This window comes from Armigeres subalbatus, chromosome 2, assembly GCF_024139115.2.
Source record: "Armigeres subalbatus isolate Guangzhou_Male chromosome 2, GZ_Asu_2, whole genome shotgun sequence".
In the NCBI taxonomy this organism is placed as follows: domain Eukaryota; kingdom Metazoa; phylum Arthropoda; class Insecta; order Diptera; family Culicidae; genus Armigeres; species Armigeres subalbatus.
The window spans coordinates 450,887,942-450,903,959 of NC_085140.1; the positions used below are offsets into that span (position 1 = coordinate 450,887,942).

The following is a 16,018-nucleotide window of genomic DNA, read 5'->3' on the forward strand; positions in this document are numbered from 1 at the left end:
TTTAAAATAAAATAAATATCACCCCGTACAACGGTCGATGTCGTTGTACGCCGTCACATTATAGAGTTAATGAACAAAGGATTCATTATTTGTTGGATTACTATCAACAACCTTGATGTGTACTGATAGAACGATGTTTTTTAAATCGAGCTTATGGGCAAAACAAGCGACAATTCAAAATTCAAACACAAAGTATGGTAGATGGAACAAGTCGCAACAGGTAGTATTGAATGATATGAGAATTGAAGAACTCCGTAAATAAATCGCACACCGTTCGACGTCACGTCAAGCATTTTATCTAGCGAACTTCAGACTCCGGTAATGCTCGGTGAATCGCCTATCGATTGCCGACGTAGGCGCATTTCAAAGCACCTGGAACTTCCCCAACCTGTTCACGAAGTGTTCGGCTTGATAATTCCAATCCATCGTCTTTGTATTGAATGGTAAGGGCCATAAAGTAGCCTCATGCGTCTGAACTGATAACAAATATCTTTCCAGTGCGACGGCGACTTCAGCTATCAGCTGGGAGTGCTTTGGTTCGATTGATGATCGAGTGTGTGATTGTTAGGGCAACGGGATGTGGCTCAGAGGAACGCAATGTGCAAATCAGTACGAGCTGGAAACTCTAATTTTGAAATAGAAAAACACATGAGTTTCCCATCCATCGGCTTGGTGACGAATGTTGCGAATCAGCGACTTATTATCAGAGGCAAGAGGCGTTTCTTGGCTATTGATAGGAGCCCCGTCTCGGCTGCCTTACGAGCTGTAATTCATAGAAGTGTAACGCTATCACGTTCAGTCTTGCACTTGACGCGTCGCGAATCGGACCACCTCACCCACCTGAATTGATAACCGAAAGCAGTGGTTTCGGATTTTTTTTAAATTGGTTGCAACTGTGTTTCTTGCTCTGCTAGAGAAGCCGAGAAAGGAAAATGAGCCTCGAACCTTTTGATATTGATACGTCCGAACCGACGCCGGAACTGTTGGAAGCTGCTCATCGGGAGTTGCGCGAGACTCCGGAACTGAGAGCTGCGGCGATTGAGGAACTTCGGCGGTTGCTGCATAACGCAACCGACCTGCACTATCGCGATGATGACGACTTTTTGTTGATTTTCCTCAGACCGTGCCATTTCTATCCGGAAAGTGCGTTGAAAATGGTAAGTAGTGATAGAAAGTGTGATGATGGTCGAAATACTGGCTCTAACATGGTTAAGGACTTTTAAAATCCAATACTTCCTTAGGAGTCATTCATTAGGCAGTTGATAGTATTTTTAAGAGTCTCACATTTTTTAATTGTGATATTTCCTATATGAACATTTTAGTTAGTTTCTATTGAACTATGTTGTTCATGTACAATCTACAAAACGTTTCTATTCAGATCCTTACATCGTCACTCAATTTTAGAATACTGTTTCCTTTTTCTTTGGTGAAGTTTAAATTATCATGAAGTATTAATATGTTTCTTGATTAATCCACGTAGTAGGGTATTGCTTGTTTATCATAATTATCCATAACATCAACAATTTTGATCGTTAATCATCGTTAATTTTCAAAGCAGCGTTCAGATGAAACTAACTTAGAGCATCAGTCTTGAAGGAATCAATAAACTGCAATTCAACGTTTTCAACCGTGATTAAGATAGCGTATTTATGTATTCTGGTATGAAATAATATGACACAGACATCGTGAGATAGTTTTGGGATATTCGGCTTCATCCAAACTGTCAGGAAGTTCAAATCTTGCGATTGCTTTTACCGTTGTTTACTTGAAGTTCCTATAAATTTACGATCATATTCATTGAACGATCATTTGGGGATATTCTGGGTCCTTGAACCATTGTATGGGGAGGTAAGAGGAGTTTTGGAGGATTAAGATGTGGTTTACATGCAGGCTGCCTATGTTTTGAGTATTGGACCACCCGACATAGACATTAATTTACAATGTTCTGAAAAATCAGATGGTTACCTCCAATAGAATTTTCAAATCAAAAATCTTCCACATATTGTACAAATTCACATCTAAGTTTTCAGAACATTGCAAACGAATCTCTGGTCATGCGGAAGATGCTCTTTGACGAGCCATGTCCTAACGAATGTCCTTGAGAGTTTGGAACTACAACTGTAACAGTAGTTGGTCGGGGTTCTTTGAAACCGCACCAAACGCTTTGCTGACTGTCGAGAAGTATTTTGTTTGTAAAATAAAATCGGAAATGAATTCATATCAAATTATTTGTGTTTTGTTGTACCAATTGAGCTCAAATTTGGTGTACTGCCCATTGTCTCATAGGTGACATAAAAACTATTAAAAATACTCTTCAATATATTTTTCAAAATAAATCTGTACATATGCACATCGAATTTCCAAAAAGTAGAAACTGATTTAAAAACTATTCGGCCGTCATAAGAATAAGTGCTCCATATTGATATGGATTTCATATCCATATATGGCAGTTGTTCTTGCGGCGTCATGGATACTGCATTCCACGTATTCAGAATTATGAGATTTCAATACAACGTTTGTATTAAAATCTTTGAAATTTGTGCGAAAAATTTAAACAGATTTCACAAGATTCATATACAGAAATGTATTGTTAATTCTCGACTGGAATTAAAGTTGTTTATGGATGTGGCTTTCTCAGTCTGAGGATAATCAAAACGGCTAGATTTTGAAATTACCCGACGTTTCGGCCGAATGTATTTGGCCTTTTTCAAGGGAAATAATTTCCCTGGAAAATTAATAACTTCCAAAGAAACTCACCAATGGCAGTAATATTCTTTATCATGAAAAACCCGCATTAGAAAGCACCGATTTATTTCACAGCTCATGTTCTGAATCACGTGATTTTGTGAGGTGATTGAATTATATTTCCGCAAAATAGAAAGCAAAAATAAGAGCCTTCGTAATAAACCGCAATCAGTACGAAAAGGAGCGCCATTTGCGATTGGTCGGGGGTAATGCTTCCCTTGAGCCAATTGTGTCGCGTGTGAAATAAATTAAGTAATCTGTGCTGAACTTTGTTCGTCTGGAAGGAACTGAAAGCGAAGTTATAATGTTATCAAATCTGCCACCAAAGGGTTATATCAAAATAATAATATTATTAGCGACATCAAACACATAGGGTTCCTGCTTCATTATTAACATGCTCTTCCATAAGACATATTCGCAAACAGGCGGTTGAATTTGTTTCAATTCTCCCGTTTCATTTTGTTATCAGGCGTAGGTAAAACATTACAGCAATATGAAACAAAACATTTTACACTTAATTTTTTTGTAATCGATTTGAGTCTGATTGATGTGGATATTTTCAACCTAACCTTGAGCCGGGAGCAGTTACCCTAATTGAATTATTTCAAAATGTCTAAATGACGCATTAAAAAGCGATGAACTGATAACAAACATGTTTATTCCAACCTGGGTCATACGAAAAAAAAAACATTTATTTCGACACAATTAGCAATCGCCTGATTCATAATCATAGTACTATCCTAAATTTTGTGAATGATGGTCAACAATGCATGATATGAATGAGACGGTAACTTCCGAATGGGAGAGATATTCTCTGATGGCTTGGAACAGTAATCCTTACATTACTATCCTAGTCATTCATTGATGGACGTTAGCGATTTCAAATGTAATTATTGCTCTCTGATAAATTGATTTTGAAAAAAATCACACAATGCTATTGTTTTTAATTTTAATTTTCGAATAATAATTTGATTTGTTCTTGTTCTTCATATGAATGACAGACGATTTGTCTGGGGTCACTAAACTTATTAGTCCTGTACACCTCGAGCCAGAGGTGTGCGCCGCTGCCGACATTTTGTCATCGGCGCGCCGCCGTTCAAAATTTGTCACACCTCTGATCTATACAAAGTTGTGGAAGTTCACAAAATCCGTGAAATGATCGTAGATTCAACAAAAATTGACAAAAAGCCATTTGTTGTTGTTGTATAGCCGAATATGTAATTTAAATGCCCATGTAGTCGGAAGTTTTTTGGTCGAAAATGTCATTTGGTTGAATGGAACATACGGCCGAAAATGTCTTTCGGCTGAACAATTCCTTCGTCTGAAGGAACAAAGATTGCTTAGCAGCAGATTACGTTACATTTTATTTTCTTTGCAAGTTAACAGGTCATTTGGCAGAAGATACCATTAGGACGATCTGGTCATTTGGCAGAAAGGATTATTTGGCCGAAATGTACATTCGCCAAAAAGTGTCGTTTAGCTGAACTTTTTATGTTGGCAAACAATTGAGAGGATCAAACGCAAAGGGGTGTAAGTAACAAAAACTTAGTTTTGAGAAAAATGGGTGCAAAGTTTTTCAATATTGTTTCGTTTCATGCTTAATGTTTAGAAGTTTGAAAAATTACCAAATTCCTGTGAATTTTCTCATTTTTTTATAAGCAATGCACTATATCAACATATTGCCGCAAAGTTATATTTTTTTTGCAGTAGTCAATTCATTTTCGACCAAAATGTCACTTACACTTCTCTGCTTCTAACCCCCTAAATAGGTCATTTGACCGACAATGCCGTTTGGTTGAATGATTGTTTGGCAGAAAGGATAAATCCAGGCCAAATGGATCTTGCTCCCGAAAAACCGTTTCTACGAAAAGGCATTTTCATCCACTTGATCTATTCGTCGAAAAACATTTTATTTCAAACGATCATTTCGACCAATCGACATTTCAGCCAAATGACCTGTTAGGGCAAACCTGTTTTCGGCCAAATAACATTTTCAGCCAAACCCCAATTTCGACTTACTAACTGTTTCAGACAAACATTCAATTCAGCCAAATGATATTCGGCTCAACGTATTATTCGGCCAAGTGGTGTTCATACAATTGGCTTTCCGCCGAATGACTTTTGGGCGAAGGCAAATGGCAAAGCCGAATGGTATTTGGCCGGGGTCCGCGACGTTAGGCATAAGTACGATAGGCATAATGGACGTTTGGCATAACGGCCGCTAGGCATAATGCACGTTAGGCATAATAGACGTTTGGCATAATTCTACCTTTTTTATATCATAGGCTGTTCCCTGGGTCATTTTATGCCATATCGTCCGTTATGCCTAAAGTACATTATGCCTGACGTGTTTATGCCAAACGTCCTTAAGTACTTACTTACACACTTAGTTTTTATTTCAGCAGCTCGACAAAAATCCGCACAGCCGTGCGCCAGCAAAATAAAAAACTGATATTTCAGCAGAAATGACGTTTGTTAGCTGATTTTCGGCAAAATATTTGCTGATTTTCAGCTATTTTGACAGAAATCTCGGCAAAAAACATGATTGCTGGGGCACGGCTGTGCGAATCTCGGTAAAAGTTGACCATTTTGCTGAGATCCCGGTAAAAAAAATTAAGTGTGTATGCTTAACAGGGTAAAATCTTCGTACTTATGCTTAACAGGGTAAAATCTTCTACGTAGCATCACTCGGTCAATTCAAAAAAAATTAAATGAAACCCGACATAGTAAAGAGCAGGCTTGACAAACTCCTCAAACTTACTAGAGTTAAATAAAAACATCTTGAGCAAAATGCTGTGTTCGCATACTTACGAATGAGTTGAAGCGTAATGGAACATACACACGGTCAAACAGTTTGACCAACATTGACTCCACCTCTCGTTTATTCAAACATCCATCAAGTTTTACCAACAGCGACACGAACAATCAATTTATTCGACCAACAATATCACACACGAACGACCGAAGCGCCAACTTGAGCACCAACCATCAAAAAATATATGGGGGTTTGTGCAACTTCACTACAAATGCACAAACATGTTCGTCGAACCTTGACTCCGCCCCGACAACTTAAAGTAAAATCAAACCGTTTTATTTTTTTCCAACAGAGCCGCCAACTGTCAAATGGTTGTTCGAACAATTGCACACACGTTTAAACAAAACAGCAATCAAAGCATTTTCTTGGGGGTGGAGTCAGTGTTCAAACTGCTTGACTGGTGTGTACGTTGCATAAGGAAGGTACACGGAAGAAAAAAAGTACCCAACGTTGAGTTTTTTTTAACTTTCTTTTGAGTTATTTTTCTCTTCTCTTTCATCCACTCTTTCTTCTGTTGTCAAAAACAAAAGAGCGAAACAATCCAACGACGCCAGTTCAATACGGGAAGCCAACTTTGAGTTTTATTACCTGAGGTCGAAATTGAGTGAAATAAACCTCCATTTGGGTAAATAAATTTTCCGTTGAATACTTTTTTAACATGGGAGTATTTTTTGGTCACATTTTTTTCCACTGGCAATGGTCTCTTAAGGTTTTTAAGCAGCTGTTGAAGACGAATCCCACCCAAATAAGCCGCGAATTAAAAATCCGGGAATTCATAACCAAGATAGTGCGGTGGAGGCACTGCAAGAGATGTGCTATTTAATCGGAAAAATCATATGCAAGCACCCACCGGATGCAAGCTCATCCCAAAGAAAACAAAATTTTCTTTCAATTTGCGACTATTTCAGCTTTCATAAATGGTTGGATTAATCAGCAAACGCGAAAATCGTACTCCCTCCGTATGCTGCCAATGCACTTTTTTGGCCAACGACACTTTTTTCGTGGTTCTTGTGACGACCACCAGATGTCGAAATGATTGATGAGCTTCACTCAAATTCGCCTATTAACACTGTTGTTTGCATTTTAGAACCAAATCCAGATGTCGCACATGTCGAAGTAGGGCTTCAGTGCTACGCCTTCTCCCCCTGGCTCCAGTAAAGGTTGTAACAAATTTATTTTATTCAAACATAAAGAAACAAACAACATATAGCAAATAACAAATAACATTGTTTGAATTAAGGGCATAACCACCGTTCCAAAAATAAAGGTCAGAATCAATTACGCCCATTTCAAAAAAGTACCTGTATTATCGCCTCCCGGTTACTAATCAGCTAGACCTCGGGCTTGTTCTATTATCTCCAGCTTTTCTTTCTTCATATTATACCTGAACATATCCGGGTCTGCCTGGATTTCCAGGAATAGTATTCATTCCAAAAGACAACGTACTTCGATCATCCAAAATCATCAAACATCCATAACATTGAAGTGCTATAAGTTTACACCATTCTTGACGCACAGATTATTCTTGTAGTTTCAATGTGTCTGCCAAAATGATTCACGGAACGTAAAGATCCACCGTGATTTTTCGAAATGATAAAGAATAATGATGTCAGGTCGATTGAAATTACTCAACTTGGCTGATGGGGGTTTCCTTGGAGTAGAGTGATTTTTGTTTATCTTGCAACTCTTGTACATTGTACAAACCGTTTTGATTCATATTTCGAACACTTGATCATATCAATTGTTTCCATTAGGTCGCGAAAGAATAGAATTTACATATAAGAGCTTGATAAAAATATGTAATTGATTGTAACTATCATTACTGAATGATTTTCTGTTGCCATACTTTGTCTCAAATTTCCAGAACTTTGATTCAAATTTCTCAAAAATGCAAAATCTGAACGTTATCTTATTGTTGGAAAATGGACAATTATAATAACCTGTACGCAAAAAAAAACTTCATGTGACGAGTGTTTGAAATATGAGTCTGTTCGGGTATTAAGTCAAAACGTTACTTTATTTGGAAGCAATTCATTACTTGGTGCATCGCAAATGAAGAAAATAAGATATCGTGCATTTAAAGTGCCCAAACTGAAACGCAACACGGAAAATGGATTTTTTTTCACCGAAAATTTGCAAATCTCTATATGTATAAAAATGAGTTTACATTTCCTTTGAGGCAATGTAACTCCTGAACGAATGGACCGATTTGCAAGATTTTTCTCTAATTGCTTTTTTCACCTAAATGTTAAATACAAACAGCGCCAAAGATCAACTTCAGTTCGGGCTTGATGGTTTTTTAGAACTCATGGCAAGGGAACGTAGTTGTTTTTACATTTGTTTAGCTTTAGAAATCTTCTATCTTTTAATACCGTTTTGACTCAAATTCTGAACAAACTCATATTCCGAACACTTGCCACATAAAGATTTATCTGGAATATTTCGTTATTATTGCATAAATGGTCGGGGTTCTGCCAAAACGCACCTAGAGATGTCGCAAATTAATCGATTACTTCGATTAATCGATTCATCGTTGTGATAATCGATTAATTTTGAATCGATTATTACCCAACGATTAATCGATTCAATAATCGAGATGAATCGTGAGTAATCGATTAGTTACTAATCGATTAATCAGAATTTTACGACATCATAAGGATGTGGAAAATTAATTGATTATTTCGATTAATCGATTCATCGTTGTGATAATCGATTAATTTTGAATCGATTACTATACAATGATTAATCGATTCAATAATCGACAAGAATCAAGAGTAATCGATTAGTAACTAATCGATTAATCGGGATTTTACGACATCTCTAAACGCACCAAGCGGCTTCCTTGACCCGATAATAAGTGTAAACTAGTAATGGGCGATACCGATACGATACATCGGGAATCGATATTTTCGCTCCGATTAATCGATATTTTGTATAATTATTTGACCGTATCGATTTTTTGTAGCTGATATCGGATTTCGATTTTTTCAAATTAAAAAATATATAGCACATTAGGCACAATCTGTTACAAACAGCGAATGTTTGATGTGTGATTTAATGAAAATAAGATTTCCATTTTTTTTTGGTCGTTTTAATTTTTCGGGCGTATCGATATATCGGAATATCGATGTTTCAACGCCGATATTTTTCGGCATATTTAGATAATAAAAACATCGGTTCGGCAGTATCGATATTTTTCCGAAAAACGCCCATTCCTAGTGTAAACTAACCGGTTATCGTTCCTTATAAAAATTACAATTACCTACAATTAACTGACTTGTCATATTTTGATCGTAAAAGTAGAACGGAAATTATTTCATATCAATTCATCCACACATTTTTTGTAGGATATCCTTAGTTATGGGGTAGTGGGAAATCCAATACGATTTTTAATCAATTAAATCTGCTAAGCGAAAGCTTGGGCAGAAAAATGGTAAATTTTTTGTTGACGCTTGCGCTTGGTGCAATTTGGCAGAAGCCCGGCCAAATAAACAAATTTTCTCGGCAGGCTTTTAATTGGACATTATAATTCAATACCAAATTTTCAAAACGACTTATCGGCTTTTGTAAACAAAGATTCAAACGTCGATTTGACGAATCTGATAGCACTCCCACGCAAACCAACACCATCAACACGAAGGTGAACACTTCTGCTACCTGTTGATGGTGTTGGTTTGCGTGGGAGTGCTATCAGATTCGACAAATCGACGTTTGAATCTTTGTTTACCAAAGCAGATAAGTCGTTTTGAAAATTTGGTATTGAATTGTCCACCAATGCAATGTGATAACGTTGACATTTTGGATTTAAGTGCATTTAAGGTGGTGTTCAGAATTTGAATCGAAGGAAATTGAGACAAAGTTTGGCAGAATAAAATCATTGAGTATTGATAGTTACAATCACTGGCGGAGACAGAGGTGGGGCACCACACGATGCAATCACACCATTGTTCTCAACGGTTATTCTTGCACCAAGCGGTGCCCCACCAAATAACAATAGCAATAGCCAGTGGTTACAATCAGGACGGTGAAACGCCTGTCATCCGCGGTACAATGGCACTCTACCCAACATCGTTTTTGGTACTTCTGTTTTTGGTACCCAGTTTCTGGGTAGTATACCCGAATTCAGCGCTCATTTTGGGTGATTGGTTCGTACGCAGTTAGTGCTAATTATCGGCAATTAACTTCTCCTGACGAAAACTTGCAATTGGTTGAGGTACATCGAGCCTTTTGTGTTTGTATGGCTTCTTTATGTCGAAAAATAGCTCGTCGATACTTCCGAAGTTTTGTTACCATGAATCAAACGAAATTGAAACAAAAACATTGTACGCCATATATAGAATGAATGGTGGGTAGGCGTATTAGCCTTCTCTTCAGTCCCCTGGTTACAATCAATAAAATATGATTACGAAACGGTTATATGAAAGTTTTATTTTTTCGCTACCCGAAGGGAAACAATTAATCCATTAGAATATTGTGTCATAGAGACCTACCAAGTGCAAAAGAGGCTTAAGTGTTCGGAATTTGCATCAAAACGGTGTATAAACACAGCTGAGGGTAACACCACAGACAAACAGACGTAACACTAATGAAATTCCCATCGTCCATCAACTCAACGGTCGTTTTAAAGTCAGCTGCTTGCGAGTTTCACACACAGAGGCGCGCGCATCGTTTTCCTTTATATTTGACATCTCACACTAGCGCCTTCTGTTGACGATGTTGTACTAAATAACATTTCGTGCAACGTGCACGCGAGATGGTGATAAAGTAATTGGGTGATGGATTTTTCAAAAAGTTGTTCTAGCTGTTACGTCTGTTTGTCTGTGGTAACACAGTCAAGTAATAAAAATCGGTGTACGCAATTACGAAGCATAAAATTTCCATAAACAGTTCTAAATTTCTTAAGACTTTGCAAAAATAGACAATAAATAGGAAATCATATTTTTACAGTCAGAAGTCAAATAAAAAATAAAAATTAATACAAAATCGATTTTTTTCTTAGGAGAAAATAAGAACAATAACGGATCAAGAAAGGAAAATAGGGAAATAAAAAGGGCCCGTTCTACTTTACAATAGTTCCTGTGTGTTACGAGACGAGCCAGCTCAGGGCTGAAAGTCTCGCTAATAAAGAAAAAAGAAAGTTCCTGTGCATCAAAAACACTCGTGTTTCCGCTTTCAGTTCACAATTGATCCAAATATTTTGTGTAATTCACATGAATTGTACAGAACCATTACTTTATTAATGTCGAATTGCCTTCCTGAATTGGTGATTTCGTCTACTTCAACGCTGATGTTTATTTTGTTATCAAAGTCCATGCAAATACCAATCTACGTCATTGCATCGTACCACGTCCCATTCAATGTGGCTGAATTGATTGATCGATCCCGCCTTGATAAAGAAAAAAAAATGTCGCTAGTTTCTCAGATTCCCGCAAAATTTATAGCCTCGAATTCGTCAATCTTCAGCAAACGCGATAACAAAAAATTCGCTCGGCTAAAGTCCACACCTGCCAGATAGGCACTCGTATGATTCAATTGTTTGCGTTATTTATAATCTCCTTTCTCCGGTTCACAGATGCGACGCATTGCCGATTTCAAGAAGACCAACCACCCCCTCATGCACAATCTGTTCCCGATAGATGAGAAAATTTCCTTCACCGACCACCAAATCGTCAACGTGCTGACCAACAAGGATCACAAAGGGCGCCGGGTGCTGATTATGAACTGCGGCAAAGCGTGGGATCCGAAGCAGGTCAACGCCGAGAAAATGTTCCGACTATTCTTCCTGGTCCACTTGGTCGCCCAGCTGGAACCGTCCACACAGATCAACGGCGTTGTCATTATCATGGACTTTGATGGACTCTCGCTGAAGCAGGTCCGCGCTCTCTCGCCATCGTTCTCGAAACTCCTCCTCACGTTTATCCAGGAGGCGGTCCCACTTCGCATGAAGGAGGTCCACATCATTAAGCAGCCATACGTTTTCAACATGGTGTGGGCACTTTTCAAGCCATTCATCGGCGAGAAATTGAGGAAACGAGTAAGTTTTATCGATAGCGTGTTTTAATTTCAAAGTGAATGATCATAAATTAATTTTTAGCTCGAATTCCACGGGAGTGATATGAAGAAGCTGCACAAATACATCAGCCCGGACTGCCTGCCCAAGAATTACGGAGGAACTTTGCCGGCGATCAATTATGGGTCCACCGATTGGTATCCGTGTATTGAAAAATACGTTGACCACATTGCCAAGTGGAACACCTACGGCTACGCAAATAGTCCCTAAGATATTACGTGAAGTGTTAATAATTCCACTACTCCGTTGACGGCATAGGCTGGAAGCGAAACTTGCCTTAGGTGATATTAGTTCAATTGTTGAAGTTTTCTTTAGTGCGTATAACAGAGGTGGAATGGAAGCAGTAGACGTTTGACAGCTGCAAGACATTTAAACTGCAAATACTTTTATCTACACTTTTCAAAGCAATCGAATGTACTTCAGTAGCATTTGATGTCGACTGATAATCGTTTGACGTCAAAAATGCATTGCAGTTATCAACTAGCTGATATAACAAAAAACCAAAGTGAGGAATGTGTTGTTGTCTACTTAGAGTGTTGAACCTGCTTTCTAGGAATAATTTGGTTTCTATAGCTAAGATATTATTTATTTGTTAAGTGTTCCTGATAAGAGTAATATAGTCTGAGAAGATTAGAAGCAAACTTTTATAAATTTACGTCAAATAAAAGTTATGTATATCAAATATTAGGCCTTGCTGATTTTTGGCAATATGTTGGTCCAATCTGTTCGTTGCTCATATTTTGAAGAAAACTTATAATAAAGTGTTGACGTAAACTATGTCTATGGATATAGGAATTAAAACGAAAATTTCCAAATTCGAACCTCTACCTCTACGACCCAAATGTTTGTTTTCGCTCAAAATCAGCTCAGTCGTTAATGGCTGCTTTGATTGTATTCCAGCAGTCCTTAAGAGGGGCCTCATCGAGCTCACCCTCTTCTGGCAACGCTGCCTCGAGATGCTGCGCGTATGCAGTGGCGACATCACTTTGCTTCAGTCGCTCTAGGTCGTACCGCGGCGGTCGTCGGTACCGAACATTGTTGATGACGGATAGTTTTGGGCGCAGTTTAACCATCACCAGATAGTGGTCAGAGTCGATGTTAGCGCCACGATATGTCCTGACGTCGATAATGTCGGAGAAGTGCCGTCCATCAATCAGAACGTGGTCGATTTGTGATTCTGTCTGCAGTGGTGATCTCCAGGTGTACCGATACGGGAGGCTGTGTTGGAAGTAGGTGCTGCGAATGGCCATATTCTTGGAGGCGGCGAAATCAATTAATCGTAGGCCGTTTTCGTTCGTCAGCCGGTGAGCGCTGAACTTTCCAATAGTCGGTCTAAACACTGCTTTATAATGAAATAATTAATATTGAGCGTCTAAGGGGAAAATGTTACAAGGTTAAAATACTTCAAACTTCCCTTTAGTTCCGCTATATTCACTTATGTATCAACAGACTTTATCATAACTTAACCAGACCATTACGTTCTAAGCTTAAAAAAAATTGGTATCGAACTAGTTTTCAGCAGCAGGAACAACCAACTTAAAACATTACTTGGAACCACAAAAGACCCCGTGGACGCCTTGGGAAAATCTGGAGTTTATAAAATATCATGCCCTCACTGTGACAAAATCTACATAGGACAGACAAAACGAACATTAGACACGAGGTTCAAAGAACATTTGACAGAAGTCACAAAAGCAACCAAAGACACAGAAAAAGGTTTACATTATCATTTCAAATCAAAAGTAGCAGAACATATATTTATCAAAGATCACCATTTAACTAAAGACAACATATCAATTCTCAGACACATCCAAAATCCTTGGAAACTTGACGTAGCAGAATGCTTAGAAATTTACAAACAAAAACAATTAAACTTACTAAACAAATATCAAGGAAACGGATTCACCTGGCTCTTTAAATTATTACTCACAAGACGACGATGAACCGATCCAAGTGACATGCCCTAATTGTACCCATGTAGTTCATACCTTTTGTACATGTACTACATATTTAAAGTAAGAAATCAATGTTTTTCTTCAGTCGATAACAAAACTCTGAAGAAGTTTTCAAGTAGAAAACGAAATACGTATTGGTTGATACATAATTGAATATTGCGGAAGTATATGGAAGTTTGAACTATTTTAACCTTGTGACTGCTTTATACTTTGGGGTTTTTGCCTTGCCTTCGAAGGGTTCACTTCCCACTTCACTCGGGAGGTTCAACTTCCACAATTGCGCCAATAAATTGGCTACTAGCATACTGGGGAACTCTTCTTCACTTTTCCCGGGGTTATGTCCAAACACGTTTTTAAACTTCTTAATCGAATAGCTAATCACTCGCGCGCATATTTATCAGTAGAGGGTTCAAGCCAGAAGAGACTCGGTGTGCCGATTTATTATTCCTCTCGTCTCTTATCTTTTTGCGTATCGTCTACTTCGACAATTTTGCTACCCCCTGGTGCGTATGCGTACGCGTATCGTGGAGATAGAACCCAGTGACGGTGTGTCGAGAGGGCAATTTTATAAGGATTTCTAACAATTCTAATTCTAATCCTATCTGGAAAACGACACTGAAGCATTAGCATTAGCATAGTTACGGTGGAATTCGTAGATTGGACACTAGTGATACCCATGTTTTACTTTTGAGATCCTTATCTAGAATGCTATTAGAAATCAAGAAGGGGAGTGGTCCTTGATTCCAGTCTTAAACAAAAATAACAAAAGCATGAGGATTACTACTCCTGGCCATGCCCATCTCCACCGTAACTAGGGAAACGAAGGAAGTGTTGATGTGGTACTTACTTAACGTGGTACTTACTTACTATCTGGAAAACGACACTGACCGAAAACATGTGTTTTGAGAAGAAGAATATTTATGAAATTCGTTTGAAGATACTTTTGAAGATTTGTCGGGTTTATTCCGACAGCCCCTTAAGCTTTCCAGTGGGTCTATTTTGGCCCAGAGATAATTAAAAAACGTTGTGAGTTTTGTAACCAAATGAAATAGGGCTTTGAAATTATCTAGCTTTTCCTAACTTTTGGAAACGAAAATTTTTGTTCGCTCCCAAAAGTTCATTTTCGAACCAATTTTAAATTTTTTGGAACCTAAAAGCAACTTCACCAGTGATACGAATCGTTGATTTAGACGAAACTTTGGACCAGTGTAGAAAAATTAAGCTTGCACCAGTGTTCCAAACTTAGCTCTGTACCAGTTTTCTGGTATTTTTTTTGAACTGGACTAATTTTGAACCAGGCTCAAAATCGTTTTTGACAGATGAAAAACCACATTCGTAAAATGAATTTTTCACCCAAAAATCATAGTTTTCTACACTGTTGTAAAAATAGATGGCTTGCTGATGTTGTTAAGAAAGCATACATGCACGGAAAAAGTTTCAAATGTTATGACCAAGCGCGAACAGACGCATTTAATTTCAAAATGAACGCATTTGAACCAAACTTCAAATCAACGAACAAAATCATGCCTTGCACCAGTGGTCAAAATTTCAGTTCCAAATTTATGTTTAAGCCACTTTTCTGCTCTATTATTCTGGATCTTGTATAGATGTAGGTCTATTTTTGCTCATTTTTGGACTAAAATCCATGTTGTTTGGAACATGATAGGTCGAGATGATTGCTGGATATTTCAAACAAATGGAGTATGAATCAAGATCAAGAATTCAGAACAAAACACACGTGATCAATTTCTTTACCCACGATGGCTTTTCGTATGGCCCCACCATAGAAGGTACGCAGCACTTTCCTTTCGAAAGCTCCCAGTGCGCGTTGGTCCTCCACGAGCATCTTCCAGGTCTCGTGTTCATAGAGAATTACCGATCTCATATGCGTTTTGTAGATTGTCAATTTGGTACGGCGACGAACTCTATTCGATCGGAGCGTTTTGAGGAATCCAAAGTACGTACGATTTCCTGCCATGGTGCGTCTCCGAATTTCTCTGCTGGTATCATTTTCAGCGATCACCAGCGAGCCCAAGTACACAAATTCTTCAACCACCTCGATTTCGTCACAACCGATAGAAACTCGTGGTGGGTGGCATACATTGACCTCTCTTGAGCCTCTTCCTATCATGTACTTCGTCTTCGACGTGTTGATGACTAGTCCAATCCGTTTAGCTTCGGTTTTCAATCTGATGTAGGCTTCCTCTATCGTCTCAAAGTTAGGTGGACAAATAACTGGACGGACTTCGTGAAAATCGTACCACGGCATTCAGTAGTGTGATTGCGCGGTAGTTGCTACAATCCAGCTTATCGCCCTTTTTGTAGATGGGACACACGACACCTTCCATCCACTCCTGCGGCAAAACCTCATCCTCCCAAACCTTGGTAATCACCCAGTGCAGCGCTCTAGCCAGTGCCTCACCACCGTGTTTA

General features: G+C 38.4%; 1 protein-coding gene across 1 annotated transcript; it reads left to right on the forward strand.

Annotated features, from left to right (window-relative positions):
* The first annotated feature begins 521 nt into the window (after positions 1-521).
* Positions 522-12,312, forward strand: LOC134213736 (clavesin-1-like). The gene is made up of 3 exons (XM_062693055.1): positions 522-1,157; positions 11,133-11,594; positions 11,655-12,312. Exons 1-3 carry the CDS (start codon positions 933-935, stop codon positions 11,838-11,840), a joined length of 873 nt encoding a protein of 290 aa, XP_062549039.1. The 5' UTR covers positions 522-932; the 3' UTR covers positions 11,841-12,312.
* The last annotated feature ends 3,706 nt before the right edge of the window (positions 12,313-16,018 follow it).

Excerpts from the sequence above, each read along its gene's own strand:
- LOC134213736 (XM_062693055.1), top strand. The coding sequence starts at position 933 with ATGAGCCTCGAACCTTTTGATATTGATACGTCCGAACCGACGCCGGAA. Across the intron at positions 1,158-11,132 it reads CGGAAAGTGCGTTGAAAATG|ATGCGACGCATTGCCGATTT; the intron begins GTAAGTAGTGAT and ends TCCGGTTCACAG. Across the intron at positions 11,595-11,654 it reads GCGAGAAATTGAGGAAACGA|CTCGAATTCCACGGGAGTGA; the intron begins GTAAGTTTTATC and ends ATTAATTTTTAG.